The 17,147-nt window shown below is 38.4% G+C and overlaps 5 protein-coding genes across 6 annotated transcripts; 2 read left to right on the plus strand and 3 right to left on the minus strand.

Annotated features, from left to right (window-relative positions):
* The first annotated feature begins 1,296 nt into the window (after positions 1-1,296).
* Positions 1,297-5,128, plus strand: LOC140801780 (calcium-dependent protein kinase 24-like). The gene is made up of 7 exons (XM_073157060.1): positions 1,297-2,284; positions 2,762-2,905; positions 3,039-3,191; positions 3,311-3,426; positions 4,097-4,264; positions 4,400-4,624; positions 4,779-5,128. The coding sequence occupies exons 1-7, from the start codon at positions 1,729-1,731 to the stop codon at positions 4,905-4,907; spliced, it is 1,491 nt and encodes a 496-aa protein (XP_073013161.1). The 5' UTR covers positions 1,297-1,728; the 3' UTR covers positions 4,908-5,128.
* A 360-nt stretch (positions 5,129-5,488) lies between these two features.
* On the minus strand, positions 5,489-7,254 carry LOC140801778 (uncharacterized). Its single transcript, XM_073157059.1, has one exon. It carries the CDS (start codon positions 7,161-7,163, stop codon positions 5,598-5,600), a length of 1,566 nt encoding a protein of 521 aa, XP_073013160.1. The 5' UTR covers positions 7,164-7,254; the 3' UTR covers positions 5,489-5,597.
* A 973-nt stretch (positions 7,255-8,227) lies between these two features.
* Positions 8,228-10,706, plus strand: LOC140801574 (fructose-bisphosphate aldolase, chloroplastic-like). Its single transcript, XM_073156742.1, has 6 exons — positions 8,228-8,448; positions 8,854-9,123; positions 9,491-9,600; positions 9,687-9,777; positions 9,895-10,164; positions 10,255-10,706. The coding sequence occupies exons 1-6, from the start codon at positions 8,305-8,307 to the stop codon at positions 10,531-10,533; spliced, it is 1,164 nt and encodes a 387-aa protein (XP_073012843.1). The 5' UTR covers positions 8,228-8,304; the 3' UTR covers positions 10,534-10,706.
* A 181-nt stretch (positions 10,707-10,887) lies between these two features.
* On the minus strand, positions 10,888-12,119 carry LOC140801575 (glyoxylase I 4-like). The gene is made up of 3 exons (XM_073156743.1): positions 11,836-12,119; positions 11,363-11,700; positions 10,888-11,280 (listed from the first exon to the last, which is right to left on the minus strand). The coding sequence occupies exons 1-3, from the start codon at positions 12,009-12,011 to the stop codon at positions 11,180-11,182; spliced, it is 615 nt and encodes a 204-aa protein (XP_073012844.1). The 5' UTR covers positions 12,012-12,119; the 3' UTR covers positions 10,888-11,179.
* Positions 12,120-12,940: 821 nt separating this feature from the next.
* On the minus strand, positions 12,941-16,297 carry LOC140801832 (serine/threonine-protein kinase SAPK7-like). Of its 2 annotated transcripts, none has more exons than XM_073157149.1 (9): positions 16,025-16,297; positions 15,883-15,957; positions 15,694-15,795; positions 15,562-15,615; positions 15,394-15,486; positions 15,185-15,277; positions 13,844-13,948; positions 13,621-13,719; positions 12,941-13,445 (listed from the first exon to the last, which is right to left on the minus strand). In XM_073157149.1, the coding sequence occupies exons 1-9, from the start codon at positions 16,142-16,144 to the stop codon at positions 13,110-13,112; spliced, it is 1,077 nt and encodes a 358-aa protein (XP_073013250.1). In that variant the 5' UTR covers positions 16,145-16,297; the 3' UTR covers positions 12,941-13,109. The 2 variants fall into 2 exon arrangements, with proteins under 2 accessions (XP_073013250.1, XP_073013251.1); XM_073157150.1 differs by having other exon boundaries at positions 16,047-16,188.
* Between the last annotated feature and the right edge of the window lie 850 nt (positions 16,298-17,147).

Raw genomic sequence — 17,147 nt, forward strand, 5'->3', positions numbered from 1 at the left:
TTAATAAATATCATGTGGACCTTCGAATCCAATGAAACCAAATTAGAATAGATCCAATAAAATTTAGGGTTAGGATTCATGTGGGGGTCGATTCGAGCCAACTATAAGATGCATGTCAAAGTATCAATCACACGGATATCCGTATCCGATGATTTTGATTACACTCGTCTACAGTTTCATATTTCTCTTTTAGCATATAGCATAATTAGTTATTATGATTGAGACATTAGTGTACATCCATTTGATGCCGGGACCAACCTATACAAAAACTGCTCTCCAAATTTAACTTAGGATATGTCATTTCTTATAGCAAATTATCTTTCTATTATATTATTCTCCTCGAGATATCAATTGGGTCTTGTTACAATAAAGAGGGTGATTTGCATGAAAAGAAATCTCTTAGTTATGGTATAAGCAGTTTCGGCTCTTAAGTTTTTGAATAATAAATTTGAGCTATTTCATTCATTTAGCGCTTATTCAAAGCATACATTTAGATGTCTACTTTGGCAAAAGTAAAAAACATATATTTTAATTTAGATAGTTAATATGTGCTATTTTTTTTACTAAATTTAAATGTGTATTTTGGATTAATTTAAATTATACTTTTTTTTATTTGTCTTCGTGTATAATTTTAGGACACAGATACATTTTCTTTGTACTCTGTTTGTTTGGACTAAATGAGTAAAAGAGGTCCAAAAATATAATTAAAAAATTGAGAGGGTTTCCAAAAATAAAAAATATCATAACTAAATGGCTTCTTTATGCAAATTGCCCTAATAAAAGACTAAAAAAAAAAATCATAGATTCTCTCTGTTTTAGATAAGGATAGGACTAATTCCATCTATATCCAAAGTATCCAACCTTGCATCTGTTAAACGTGGAAAATAGAAAACGGAAATCTAATTAATAAAAGAGATGTAGATAATGAATGGGACCATATTAATTAAAGTAGCATTCAGTTTTAATACTTGATTATTGCCAAATGCTAATTAACAGTTAATCTACTCCGTTGTGGTTCCTTAAATAAAATAAATGTTAGTTATCCAAAATCTTCCACCTTTATTTATTTATTTATTTATTTATTTTTTGAAATCTTCCACTTCTTTTTTTAAAAGGAAATCTTCCACTTCTTTAAAAGAGGATTCTCTGCAGTATGTTGCAATAGTAAGACCAAATAAATTATTGAATTCGTTTTAAGTACTACCCAAAGGCTGCCAAATATCAGGTTGTATTAAATTCCTGCAATAAATGGATGCAGAGGATCTTCTCACAGTCCCCTGGACTCATATCGTGATAGATTATGACGTGCATCGGTGCACAAAGGAGGAAAAAATGGAGGAAAAAAAAGAGAGGGCTTTAAAATTGATAGAGATTGAGTAAAGAGAAATTTCCTTCCTTCTTCTTCCAACCAATGGTATTAGATATGACCTCTTCTTCCCTTCTCTTTCTTCCTTGACCTCTCTTCTCGTCTTCCCACCTTGGTATCTCTCCAGAGACCTCACCTTTCCCCTTCTATGTCCCCCGCCCAAAACCTCATTTTCGACCCACTTCTTTCAAGAACACCAATCTTCAAGATCCAATCTTTTGGCCTTCCCCTACCTTTAAATCGACTTTTCTCGAGGACCCATCTCCAGCTCTGTCTTTGAAGGTCAAAAACCTTGGATTTCCTAACGGCCCATCACAAGATTTCGTCAAAGAAGGAGCTTTTCTTGCATTCCGAGTGGACCCATGAAGCAGCCCTCCTCCTCCGAGCCGCCCCATTCCTCCTCCAAGCCCTCCTCCGTGCTCCCGTACAAGACCCCCAACCTTAGGGAGCATTACCGGATCGGGAAGAAGCTTGGCCAGGGGCAATTTGGCACCACCTATCTCTGCGTCGAGAAGTCCACCGGCGCCGAGTACGCATGCAAATCGATCCCCAAGCGCAAGCTCCTCTGCCGGGAGGACTACGAGGATGTGTGGCGCGAGATCCAGATCATGCACCACCTCTCGGAACACCCCAACGTTGTCCGCATCAAAGGGACTTATGAGGACAACCTTTTCGTGCATTTGGTAATGGAGCTCTGCGCCGGAGGCGAGTTGTTCGATAGAATTATCCTGAAGGGGCATTACAGTGAGAGGAAGGCTGCGCAGTTGATAAAGACCATCGTCGGGGTGGTCGAGGCGTGCCACTCGCTCGGCGTTATGCATCGAGATCTCAAGCCGGAGAATTTCCTCTTTGCGAGCACAGACGAGGATGCCGCACTCAAGGCCACCGATTTCGGCCTCTCGGTGTTCTATAAGCCAGGTGGGTATTACCATTCATCACTTTGAAGATATATAATGTTTGCTTCTTAGTCTCTTGTGTGATCCGATCAAAAAGTGAGTGTTTGAAATCTTTCCATGAGAATATGTGTCATTTGTTCTTATTTTGTTTAAGAGGATCTTAAGTTGATATCTATAATGTTATTTGTGAAAATTGAATTTTCATGCTGATGTTTAATAAGTGATCTTTATCTTGATATGAGCAACTCGCCAACTCCACATTGTTTAATAAGAAAGATCTCAACAAATCTCTTATAAAGACAGCAGAAAATTGTGAATAAGTGCTTACATTAATAGACTATTCGATTCATCTAAGTTATTTGCAAACTTACTTTTCTCTCAGAAGAGGGAGCATGCCCTCTTTTCTATATCTTGTAAAAAGGAAAAATATGCAAAATGATATGTTGATTATCATTATATTATATTAGCCCTTTAGAAACTGATCCTTCTAATTGTTCAGGTGATACATTCTCCGATGTAGTTGGAAGCCCCTATTATGTTGCACCTGAAGTACTTAGAAAATACTATGGCCCGGAAGCAGATGTATGGAGTGCCGGTGTCATTTTATATATTCTACTAAGTGGAGTTCCGCCTTTTTGGGCAGGTATGTTGCAGCTTGATCTTGCAAACTGGCAGATTTCATGCAATTGTAGTCTTAATGAGTTAATTATTCTTTCTTCTTTTTGACCGTACCTCTTTTACTGGCATTTTATTTTGCAATCTTCTTTTAAACTCAGAAACTGAAGCGGGAATCTTCAGACAGATTTTACAAGGACGTCTGGATTTTGAATCTGAACCGTGGCCTGGCACCTCTGAGAGCGCTAAGGACCTGATTCGTAATATGCTAAATCGGGATCCAAAGAAGAGATTTACTGCTCATGATGTACTCTGTGAGCATCTCTACTGCACACTGGCTTTGAGAAGTGTTTCCTTTGGCAAAAGGAGCTAATTCAGAATTTCTTGCTCAGTAAGTCTCGATACTTGCTAATAATTGTGGTGCTTATGTTAGGTCATCCATGGATTGTTGACGACACAGTGGCACCTGATAGACCTCTTGATTCTGCTGTTTTATCAAGGCTGAAGCAGTTCTCAGCAATGAACAAGCTTAAGAAGATGGCTTTGCGGGTATGACCTTCTCGTTTGACCTTTTCTTTTTCTTTTTCTTTTTCACCTGTTTGAAGAACAGGATGACTATTATCTGTCACAGCACATTGCCTCATGTAAAGAGAGGTTCTCTTCAGGCTTTGTAAATATAATTGTTTCTCCATCATTTGTCTGCCAAGGATCTGCCTTGCTTCAGACTATGACCATTGTTCTTTATTTTCATCTTAAGATGAATAACTCCAGACAATGGCTCTATACATGGGATGAGGTTAGTTAATATCTATAATGATCTGAATTTGCCAAAAGTTGAAGATGTATGTCTTTCTAGTTCTGGTAGCACAGTGAAAGAAATCTGATTGCCACATGACACCAGGCTTCCATTTCTCTTAGATTTCATAAAGATTTTTGATTGCTGATTCTTATTCTTCCCAGATTATAATGTATGGGATAGGCTTACTGAAATTGTTCTAGATGAGTTTACAATTGCCAGTCTATATAGAAAGGGATTTTTTTTTTCCAATTGAACTGTAATTCAAGCAGAATTATCTACATGACTGCATATATGATGTTCCGATCTTCATATCATATCAATGCTTTCTGTATGAATAGAATGTTTAAGACAAAAGCCTTTCTCAATGAGATAAAGACTCTTAAAGAAAAAGGGTATACATGGATTCTGTCACTTTTGCAGGTTATTGCAGAAAGCCTCAGTGAGGAAGAGATTGGTGGTCTAAAAGAGTTGTTCAAAATGATTGATACAGATAATAGTGGGACAATAACATTTGATGAACTGAAAGATGGCTTAAGAAGGGTGGGGTCAGAACTGATGGAGCATGAGATTCAGGCACTTATGGATGCGGTAAGTGTAGAAGTTAGTCTTTGAGAGAATTTATCATGTCTCTGCATTACTTGGATGTCAGATAAGCACTAGATAAAATATATCTGACTATTTGAATGTCCAAATTGTAATCTGGATTTTGCCAACTCCTGACAGGCTGATATTGACAACAATGGCACCATTGATTATGGTGAATTCCTTGCTGCTACAGTACATATGAATAAGTTAGAGAGGGAGGAAAACTTGATATCAGCATTCTCATTTTTTGATAAAGATGGAAGTGGCTACATAACCATTGATGAACTCTCACAAGCATGCCGAGAATTTGGTCTCGCTGATGTTCATCTTGAGGAGATGATCAAAGAAATTGATCAAGACAATGTTGGTCCCCATCTCTATGTTTGTAGTTCTAATTGTCATCATCTGCATTCCTAAGTTGACCATGCTAACAATTTTAGGTTCTCAAGAATATTGACCAAGTGCTATCGTCTTCTTATTTCATCTAGTATTGAGTTCTTTTGTCATACCTTTGCAGGATGGACAAATCGATTATGGTGAGTTTGCAGCTATGATGAGGAAGGGCAATGGTGGAATAGGAAGGAGAACCATGAGAAACAACTTGAATATGAATTTGGGCGATGCCTTCAAAACTGGAGAACAATAACAGATTTTGGAGAGCCTTCGAGTTGCTTTTTTCCCGAGTTTGAATGATAATTATGTTTATGGGAAGCATGGAAACTGGAAACTCGGTGATCCCTGTTGTTGTTATCTTATGAAATTTTTTTGAAGAGGTTTGCATTTGAAAGAACAATATAGAAAAGCATCTTTGTAGCCAAACTCCAATTTCTTCAATAGTTAATGTATGCTTATATTTGGAATTTTGAAGGCCTGGTTTGGTAAAAGTGTCTTTCTCATCCATTTTCCAAATCCACAATTGTCATGGAGAATTTCAGTATACTAGCCAGTAAGGCTCATTATTTTATCAACATCTCAAGCAATCACTTAACAGACTGAATAATATTTAAAGCCGATCTGAAACTGCAATTTTCTGATCCTGGATTCTTAACAGGATTGTCTGCATTTGGCTCTCACATGGAAATATTCTCTCTTCTGCACTTGGTAGATATTGCAAAACTATTTTGCACACATATACTTGTTTTAATCTGGGGCAATTTTTTGCAATGCCAGATAAGTCCACCTTCCAAGTATGACGGTTCAAATTGGACCTTCAACTTGTAACAGCAATTTGGTATTCATAAACATTTCATATCATAGTGTAGCAAGAACATTATGAATGTGGTAGCCATCCTTTTGAAATCCGATTTTTTGTTTTTTTTGTTTGCTTGATTGCCTCTTAACAATTTTCATTATCGGTAGCACAAGGAAGCATGGTTGGTATCCTAACTGACCTATTACATAACTTAGGATTAGCTTTGTGCTGATCTTCTTGCGAGGATGGAGAGGAAGGAGCTACTTCTCCATCCGATTCTCTGTGCTTGTTAAGCAAACCAGTTACTGGTTTGACAACTCTGCAGCTTGATCCAGCGAGTAAGGATGTGAGCTTCTCTCTAAGGAATGGTGAAAGTGGAGCACAAGAAGTCAATGACTCCAGTGAATGAACCACTCCTCTTTTAACCAGCATGCTGAATGATGTTGAAACACCGCGAACGATAAGTTCCCTTCTCGCAACATCATAATTATCAACCAACAGAAACAAGAACTCCAACAGGGTGTGAGTTATATCAAGATACTGAGGAATTGAATTCACCATCAAAAGCATAGCAGGCTCAATGTTCATGATATTATCGACTTTCTCATCAAAGAACAACCAATCATACAACAGAGCCAGCTTTGCATTAGCTTCAAAGTAGTTCCTTTTGCAGCACTTAAGAAGCCACCCAATCACTGCCCACCTAGAAATAACATCAGATTGGATGATCTCATTAGAAGGATGATGAGCACAACATATGAATCTAACGATGTCAGAAACAATAGTCTCATAACCAGGACCAGACAAGTGTTTCTTAGCAAACCATAGTTGGTATCTCTTCTGGTTCCCAAATTTGACAAAAGTGAGCAAAAATCTCAATTGGGATTCCATCTCAGGGGTGATCCTCAGCAAAAGATAGTGATTCGGTGTTCTCACCCTGTAGATTTCCGAGATATCTGCGAAGCCCAAAACTCCAAACTTTTTAGGATCAAACAGTAAATCCTTCCACACATCTCTAAACTCAGGAATGTAGACCAAATCTTGGAGCAGCCGAACAAGGTCTCTACCAATCCGCAAACACAATCCAAAACACTCTCTCAGTGCTTTAACGCAGAAATCAATCTCTAACCTCTTCAATTCTTCCAACTTCACACTGCCCACAAGCCTATAATGATCTGCCAACAATCTAAGATAAACAAAAAGCGCACTTGTGAGCACCAACGGCTCATCCAATAGCCAATCCCAGTTGCAAGAAAGAATTTTTAGCAATTCCACGCATAGCCACAAATTCGGTTCTTTGAAATCACCACCGAGGATTTGTCTCAAGAGGGAGATAGCCAACAATTCGATACCAACAGCGGAGACTTGGACTAATTTGGAGCAGACCCAAATGAGCTGAGCTCTGGGGATCTCCAAGAGCTTGGAGTAGAACTCGTTGCAGAGCTTGACAAGGATGGCGGTGAAGATACCGTAGCCGTCCGTGACGATAGCGTGGAGGTGGGTGAGATGAGTACGGGCGAGGTGGGGGTCGGTGAGAATACCGTAGGCTATGGCGTGGTTTAACTGGGAGTACTGGGAAGGAGAAGGGATTGTTAAAGGAAAAGGGGGTTTTAATTGGGGTTGGAGATGAAAGAAGGCTTCTTCGAGGCAGAGCTCGATTGGGTTCTGGGCGTCGTGGGGGTTGACGTGGAGGAGCTTTGGCGGATTCATGGTGGATTCATGGCTAGGGTTTTGGAGAGAGGAGGAAGACGAAAGATTTGGGTTTAAAAAAAGTGATCTTTTGGGAGGAAGAAGAATAGGGTTTTAGTGTTTAGACTACAATTTAGTTCTATTTACTTTTTAAATTTATAATAATAAATTTTAGCGTGCAAAATTATGTGTCTATACACTAAAAATAAAAATAAAATATACACTCAATTTAATATTCTATTTTTTTTTTATTCATATTTCTTTTCGTACTAGATTCTTGTCTATTTAAAATTGCCTCCTCTGTATCATACTAATATTAACGAATTTATATAAACAACCTATATTTTGTGTTTATTACTGTAGCGGTATTTGTCACCGTTGCATTTAATTTTTATTATCTCAAAAACATTCTAAAGTTTAATCCATTTAAGGGACAGTTCATAATCGATTCATAATTCATAAAAGGCAACTTTGTTGCAAAGTATTTAATTTCTTCACTTTTGAGAAAATATCATTATATTTTTTTAATCCGTTAGTAACTACTAACTAAAATTTTACTTAGAATAAACTTTAGACAATAAAATCAGGGTCTTTTATAATTTAATTATAGTTGAATTTTGATTTATTATATAAAACCGAGTCTATATATTTTCTATAGTGATTACAATACATAAGTTTATTATTATAAATTAAAAAATTAAAATTATAAAAAGTCTCTAAACAAAAATTAATGCCTGAAACCTCTCTCCTTAGAAGTTTCATATGAACAAGAATCATATGAGACAAATTTATAGCTTTGCTTTCCATCACTAGTCTCTATGTGTGAAACTAAGATCACACATAATACTTATTTTTATGGACCTTAAATAAGGGAAGAAAAATATTTCAAGCTACACAAACAAGTGGGAAATACAAGACAAAAGGAAGGCAAAGAAAAGAAACCCAGCAAGCAAAGGATTGGAGCTCTTTGCACAGCCTATCACCCATCTGACACCCATTTCCACCATTCAAATCCTCAGGCCAACCTCCACCTCAAAACTCATATCCTACTGCAGTAGCTCACCACCTTAAATAAACTCAAATATAAGCAATTCCCTCCAAAGGGAAACAACACTAGTGTTGTTGTAAGAGAGGAGAGCTCCTCATTGCCAGGCCTTTGGAAATGGCTTCAGCTACTCTCCTCAAGTCATCATTCCTCCCTAAGAGATCTGAATGGGTGGCCGCCCGGCCTGCGGTGAACCAGCCGATGGCAGTCTCGTTCACCGTCCGTGCCGGTGCCTACTCCGATGAGCTCGTCAAGACTGCGGTATCCTCGCAAACCAATCTATATTTCCTATAGAAGTGTTGAACTTGATGTGTTACAGACTAGCAGAGACTAGGACATTTTTTGTGGAGTTTATAGTTAGTTCACATAACAGCACCATTTTTAGGTAATTTGTAGATAGTCTACAACATAATTGAAGTCAACACCATAAGAACTGAAGAAATAGAAGATCTCACATATCTACAAGGTCAGAAAACAGACTATGTTCAAAGCTGACAGTAATTTAAAATGAGTCTTACTAAAAGATGAGAAAAATATAAGATGGTTTTCATTTTCATTGTGATATAGTTACAACTTACAATGATTGCAGTATCAAATTAGCAAATGTTTGTGTAGGCATTCAAATTGCAGTGCTGAAGAATTTGTACTTGACTACTTTTTCTGCAGAAAACCGTCGCATCACCAGGAAGAGGTATATTGGCCATGGATGAATCTAATGCTACTTGTGGAAAAAGACTTGCATCAATTGGGCTGGAGAACACCGAGGCGAACCGTCAGGCTTACAGAACTCTACTAGTCTCAGCGCCTGGTTTGGGTCAGTACATCTCTGGTGCAATCCTCTTTGAAGAAACACTCTATCAGTCAACAGTAGAGGGCAAGAAAATGGTGGATGTTCTTACTGAGCAGAACATAATGCCAGGGATCAAAGTCGATAAGGTAAGCAGTTTGCGTAACGCTATGATTCTTTATGATTTAGCCACTGATTGATACGATGAAGACATCGAATTGTCAATAACTATAATCCTTATGCCTATCTGAGCTATCAGAATAAGGTGCCAAAATTATCAGAATTCAGAACTGAATGGAACTAAAACACATAGGAAATCATGTAGCAATAGAATATTTACTCAAGAACCAAACTGACTAATCCTTTATAGGAATTCTATTGATAATAAGAAACAATCAAATTTAGTTTTTATTGTATATCACTATCAGGAACTTAGTCATTGTAAGAAGAGGGAGAAGATAAAGGTGATAAACATAAAAGTTCTGCTACGAAATTCTCTTGGTGGATTATTCTCAGGGTCTTGTACCACTTTCTGGCTCAAATGATGAATCATGGTGCCAAGGATTGGATGGCCTTGCATCACGCTGCGCAGCCTATTATCAACAAGGCGCCCGCTTCGCTAAATGGTGAAACTACTTGCATCCTTCTGGCAATTTACATGTATTTTTTGTTTGCAATTGCCAAAGTTTATCCATGTCAAGGATTATTGCAGGCGTACAGTGGTCAGTATCCCGAATGGTCCATCTGATCTTGCAGTGAAGGAAGCCGCTTGGGGACTAGCTCGATACGCTTCCATTTGCCAAGTATATACTTTTCTTGATCATATGATAGCAATGATCTGATGTTCTTAATTTCAGACATGATCATTCTATTATTTTGATTCAAAAATAATTAAACTCGCGAGTTCTGAATTTTCTCAGGACAATGGATTGGTTCCTATAGTCGAGCCTGAGATCCTACTCGACGGGGAACATGGCATCGACCGCACCTTTGAGGTTGCGCAGAAGGTGTGGGCTGAAGTCTTCTTCTACTTGGCTGAGAATAATGTCATGTTTGAAGGCATCCTTCTCAAGCCAAGCATGGTGACCCCTGGTGCTGAATGCAAAGACAAGGCCTCACCAGAACAAGTTGCTGAATACACCCTCAAGCTTCTCAAGAGAAGAATCCCACCTTCTGTTCCTGGCATCATGGTACTCATTCTTAGCATTCTCTATAGTTAATTTTATCAAATCTTATGATTGTGATGACTAAAAATTGCTAATGTGTTCTGTGGCAAATAGTTCCTTTCTGGTGGACAATCTGAAGTGGAGGCAACACTCAATTTGAATGCCATGAACCAGAGCCCCAACCCATGGCATGTCTCGTTCTCTTATGCCAGGGCATTGCAGAATACATGCTTGAAGACATGGGGAGGAAGACCGGAGAACGTAAAGGCTGCTCAAGATGCTCTCCTCATCCGGGCGAAGGCCAATTCCCTGGCTCAGCTTGGAAAATACACCGGTGAGGGCGAGTCAGCTGATGCGAAAGAGGGGATGTATGTCAAGAACTACAGCTACTAGGAATCCTACAATCAATGTTATACAATTTGAAAAAGCGTGCTATATAAGAATTGAGATGTATAATGTGCTTGTGTTATTCTAGAGACTGGTCTAGTTTAATGAGCTTGTATGAGGGTGGAGTAGCATTAGGCCTACGGCCTGTTCGATATCGATATCGCAAATTTTCATCTTAATATTGCATTGTCTCCCTTGTCAACATTCTTGCAGCAGTTTGCATACTAGAATTCAGCAAGAGCATATCATATGGATCTCTTCCATTCGACACTGTAAATCAAGGAGTGAATCAGCAAGAACAGTTGAAGCACTAGCGCGACACGCAATTTACCAATTATAGCATACAAAGGTCACTGTGAATTGAGACTAAAGGAGAAGAGAAATTTTTATTACATGAATTTCAGAAAACTAATTAACAGCCACATTACTGACTCTCTCTCTCTTTTTTTCTTTTTCTTTTTTTCTTCTTTCCTTTTTCTGACAGGAATGAGAAGTGGGGATTACAGGGCCCTTATTGTTGACATATCACACTGCCTTCTTAGAACTCCAAAATAACTTTATAAGAAGGCTTACACTTTATCATATAACTACCCTGTACACATTCAAGACCAAAATCTCTTCTCCATTTACCTAAGCGGTGAAGCCAACTTCCTTAGAAGGAGATATCCATCATGTCAGTGACCAGTGTTTCCATGAACACCCCTTCTGCTTCAGCTGCACAAGACCTGAACTGAAACTTTGGCAATCCATTGCCTGCAAAAAAGAAAAAAAGAAGTCAAAATTATTTCAAATGTTATGATCTTATTTCAAGGACTAAATCAAGATATAAGCTCACCTCCATAGAGTGAAGATAGGATAGGATCCTTAGGATAAGGAAATTTGAGGGGGCATGAGGAGAGTGGAAGCACAGGGAGGTTTTCGCAGTTGCATATCTCAACCATATAGCCATCTGGGTCATGGAAGAAGAACTGATTGACCTGAATACCGCTGTCCTCAACGAGCGCAGTCACATACTCAATGCCCATCTCCTCAAGCTTGTGTTTGAGGACTTCAACATTAGAGCATTGGAAGGAGATGTGGTTGTCTTTGGGATTTATGACTCCCTTCTTCTTTGGTACATCATCTGGGGAGTTGCATTGCAGCAAATGGATGCCAACTCCATAGTTGAACAGCCTGAGTTTCATGAACATAGTTCCTTACTACTAACAAAATGATATATACTACTTTCAAGAAAAACTTAGCACTCATTTCGTAACAAGTAACTCGAAAACTTTAATGATACGAATAAATATAGATATTCAAACAGACCAGGCACCATGGAAGTTGAAGGAAGATGGCCTTTTGACACTGACAAAGCCCAAAACCTCCTCATAGAACTTCACTGATCGGCTCACCGACCTGCAGACAAACGAAACATGATTCAACGACAACAATGGCAGCGGCGATCCTCCGTTCACCTCCTCTTCGACTATCTCCAGACCCATATTGCACTTGTTTCTTTACTATGTCTTAGATTCTATAGAGCTCACCAGTGCATGAGAGCACTCCCTACCTCCTGGGTCTATATAGAATGCTACCACCAATGGACTTTAGCAACAACTTGGATGAAAAGGCCACTCCAAGGAAGGAGGGAGGAAGCATGATTTGGTGCTAACGTTTCCAATGTGCAATGGTTATGATTCTTTTGTGGGTACAAAAGGCTGCTTTGGTTAAGCTAATAAGGGAGGATTGACACATTAATGATGTTAATGGTGATATATAAAGATAATATTCATATTTGGATTAACATAATCATGGATTACTTTGCTTGCTCTCTCCCTAGATCTCTTGGTGGTTTGTGGTGAAGTACAATGATTGGATGGTACACTCTTATAGACTAAAGAAGCTTCTCTCAAGTTGAGAGGAAGGTGGTGGTATTGGATGCCCGTATAGCCAAGGACACTAAGGATCACAAAGCTCTTTTTTTTTCTTCCCTATTTCCATTTTTTATCTTCTGTAATAAGAAATGTATGAGTAATAGTCTGCCATTCTTCATGTTCTTCACCCTGATGCTTGCAAGCAGAGTAATGAATTATATATAACATATATAAACAAAAGGCAGGATTCATGTTCTCTAAACAAAAGAGGATTCCTAAGAAATCTATAGGTTAATCTTCTATTTGATGGATTGGCTCAAGAAAAATGAGAAAATAAAAAGGAGGTGCTTAAAATCTAGGATATTATTTTACAAACATACTTGTTTTCTATTTTGTGAACTGTGATTCAGTACAACACGCCAAATTCATGTTAACAGAGGACTTTAAAATGATTAACTGAATGCAACCAAGCTACATATCTGAATCATTCAGTAATTGTGTGGCAAAGTAGAATCCACGCATAGCCCCAGAAGAAAAATTCTGCTTGAACAAAAGTGTGACTAAAGATCCCTCATTATTATTTTTACAGTGTAGTAAAGACTAAAGAGCAAGCATTCAAGATGAGAATACAAGAAAAGAAAAGAGATAACGATACAAATATCCATAATGAAAGAGTACAATTCTTGATTCTTCCTTTATAACTCTCATTCCCCTCAATAGATTTAGTCAACTGAGTTGGAATTCTCCACTGGCATGGACTTCCTTGACCCTCTTATCATATTCGTCTTCCTCATCTTCCTCTTCCTTCTCTTGGTTTTCTTTCTTAACTGCCTCCTCCTTCTCTTGTTCATCGACCCACCCAAACCCTGCCACCGGATTAGATGATGGTGGAGGGTTCTTCGCCTCGCTAACAATCTTCATGATTTCAGTCACGCTCTGGAAGGAGTATGTTGGGGCACTGTTATCTCTCTTGTAGTATGCTGTTTGACTTGCTTCTGTTAGCTCTCTGGGCAAGTTCTTTAAGAACCAGGGGTGGTTTTTTATTTCCCTCATCGTTATTCTCTGCAAGAAAAGAAGAACAATTCATCAGAAAATCAATTTGTAACACAGGAGAAGTACAGATATTTGCTAGTAACTTTGATCTAAGCAGTTTTGATAATCCATTGGCTCTTAGCAATGACGGGAAACTCAATTGCGAATCTTGAAATGATTTGCAGTGCAAGGTTTTAAGAAATACCCTAGCAGAGTTTGCAACAAAGATTCGGGAGAGTAACTGCCTACAATCCTGGGATAGGTGAACGTACTCGGGTATTGTGTACTGAGCGGACCTTATCCTCTGCAAGCCAAGTATGATACAAATAATTCCAGGAAATTATTTGTTAGACAAAAGAAGATGACATAAATGCTGATTCTAAGAAAATATGGATCCGAAGAAATGGTCGTTATGAAAGGACTCTTACCTCGATGGTCTTCCTGAAGTTCTTGGGGTCATTAGGATCCTCAAACGGGTAAGCTCCCACCAGCATAACATATAGAGTTACTCCACAGGACCATACATCCGCCAGCTATATCAGTTGAACAATAGTCAGTCGACTGATCCAAACATAGATCTGAGATAGTGTGATGATACAACAGTAAGAAAAATAGAAGCTATCACAGTTATGTATTCAGCACTCTAGAAAGCCAAACTCGAAATGCTGTTAATCTTCCTCATGTTTAAATAAAGATTATCATTTTAAATGTTAAATAAGGTACAATAAGCTATTTTAACGTGCAGAGCATAAAGCCAACAATAATTTCCTACTCTACAGAAGCATCCCCAAACAGATAATGTGATATTGAGGAACTTAAATTATACCTGACCGTCTCACCCATATGGCAAGTCAAGCTATAAGGAGAAACGAAAAGTTTTCGTATCGTGCACAAACAAGGAGAAACGAAAAAGGCTGCTGACTGAATTGCAAGTCAAGCTAGGCTACATTGATATAATTGTTGTTGGACTGGCCACTGTTTTGCAACAATCTCTTCTATCCTCATTATAAGGGCATGGATCAAGTAGTAAGTAATCATTTTTTTCATTAAAAAATGAATAGATTTTCAAAAGGAACCCAGTATCAGATCCTAGGAATATTGCCATGATAAGAACCCTTCTAACAATCATCACTAGATTATATTACATTTAAATAATTATTAGCAAAAAATACTGTCCATGTGGCATTCAAAGTTTTATGAGATTAAATAACAAATATGCCAACATGGTTACATCAAGTTCTTTTATTTGAGGTCTAAAGCAAGAACATTAATCTTCTTTCAAAAAAAAAAAAGAACATTAATCGAATAAAAGTTAAAAATAAAACTAGCAATAAGTATAACCACCAATGTAAAATCGGAAGCATCATCAAGTAGCATGAAATCTTACTCAGTAATATTATCACAGAGAACGACCCTAAGAATGAAACTACCCGTTCACGTCACTCTCACTACAATTCCTGTCCAACTTTTGATAATATAACAAAACCCACCAAACATAGATCCCACTCAAAAAGCAATACAACAACGTGGCGATCATCGAGTTTGACAAGACTGCGCAACTCTATGTGGACCCCACCTACCACCCTTCAACTCCACGTCACTGACACGTCAGACTTCCCCAGCACCAGTCCAAGGTAGGTTATAGGTATCCCAGAAGGGGCCCACACCCGGATCCAGACCTCCACGCAGACGCAAGACGCGAGGAAGACTGAGAGGGTAGAGATATTCTGCAGAAATAATAATAAATATGTGAATTTTACGAAACTAACCTTGCCGTCGTACTCACGGTGTGAGAGGACTTCAGGGGCGATGTACGCCGGTGTCCCCACCGTCGATTTCGGCCTTGAGTGGAGCAACGACGACTGCGATTTTTTCGCGGTAGGAGTTTAAGTTAAAATAAAAATATAATTTCAGTAAAAAGAAGGGAATAATTAGCTCAAAATTTTCGTAATTTTAGTAGAGAAGAAAAGAAGAAAACCTTGGAGTAGCCAAAGTCGCAGATCTTGAGACGCGGAGCTGGGCTTCCATCAAGTAATGTGTTCTCGAGCTTCAAATCTCGGTGACAAATTTGCTGAAATAAACGATTTTAATTGGTAAAAAAGAGGTAAATTTGGATCAAAAAGCGAAACTTTTCGATTATATTTACCATAAAGTGGCAGTAGCTAACTCCGGAGATTAATTGCTGAAAGAAAAACCTGGCCTGAGATAAATATAAATCTCATATTAATCAATTTTACCAAAGAGGGGGAAATTAGAGATAATAAATTCATGGCATTACCTCGTCCTCGCTAAATCTTCCTGAGTTGCAGATCCGATCAAAGAGCTCGCCGCCCGCAGCGTACTCCATCACGATAGCTAGATGAGTCGGGGTGAGCACCACCTAAAAGTTCCATAAAAAACAGAGAAAATTAATAAAGAAATCTTTTTTTCCTTCTCGAACGAAACCCTAAAGTTGCAATCTTGCGACCTCCTTGAAGCGAATAATGTTAGGATGCCGCAGCGAGCGGTGGTTAATGATCTCCCGCGCCACATTCTCATCGATCTGCACCAAGAACACAACAAATCAGAGCCGCTGGCAGAATAAATCGAAATCGAGTTCAAAATAGAACCTTTTGGCCTCTAGGTATATACTTCATGGCGACGAGCTCCTTCGTCTCCTTGTTCCGCATCAACCTCGCCACCCCGAAGTTACCCGATCCGATATCCTTCAAAAGCTCGTACTTCTCCATGGATTCCAATTAGAAACCCAAGAACGATCGAATTCCAATTCGATTTCGAGATGTTTGAGAAGGGAAAGTAGAGAGAGAGAGAGAGAGAGAGAGAGAGAATCGAGATGGGGGAGCTAAGGAAGCAAAGCTTCGAGTGGAAGAGAGAATTTAATTGAAGGGATTTGTTTGATGTTGTATTTATTGGGGAGAGAGCACGTGAGAGGGAGGAGGATAAGTGATAGGGGTAATATGGGTATTTCCATGTCTACCGACTAAGATCGGATCGGGCGCGGGCGGCGGCGCTCGGTTTGCATTCGGCTATCGCTATCTTCGTACTCTTCCTAATTATTTTTTATTTTATCTTTTGGATTTTTCTAGTAAAGCCCCTGTGGTAGTGTATCCTAATATCACATTAAACTCGTAAAAAAAAAGTATACAATTTATCTCTTATACTACTTATGTAGCACTATAGTTTTATTTTCACCAGGGTAGTGAGTCATAATTCAGAAGATTAATATATAATTGCACTTTTAAAAAAAGGAATATTAAAAAATTCATGGGTCAAAATATATATCAGGAACATAGCATTAATTAAGTTCCATAATGTGGGTTATACTTGATGATGATGGGTGGACCAAATGGTTTATGATGTCGGCAATGCCTTTAATAAATTACGGCACAGAGAATTGGGGAATACTTAAAACGTATGAGTTGACCTAGTTAGTTGACTGGAAGAGGGTGTGAATAAGCTAACTAGCTCAAGCATGTGCCATGTACTCAGTAGAGGAATACCATTTTAAATCTTATATAAAAATAAGCAGGTTCAGATGACGTATGGATTTTATGATTACATCCAATCTTGGAGTTATTCGTGGCCAAATTCTTGATTAGGCTTCTTGACTGCCTAATGAGTAATTAACTTTTAGGATAAATTACAGTTTGTCTCATTATGAAGTATAGATTACATATTATCTCCCTATTTTGGTCCAATTATCCCTATGTATTTTAAAGTTAAATAGTTAAC

This window comes from Typha latifolia, chromosome 15 (assembly GCF_019914945.1).
Source record: "Typha latifolia isolate L0001 chromosome 15, TyphaL0001v2, whole genome shotgun sequence".
Taxonomy (NCBI): domain Eukaryota; kingdom Viridiplantae; phylum Streptophyta; class Magnoliopsida; order Poales; family Typhaceae; genus Typha; species Typha latifolia.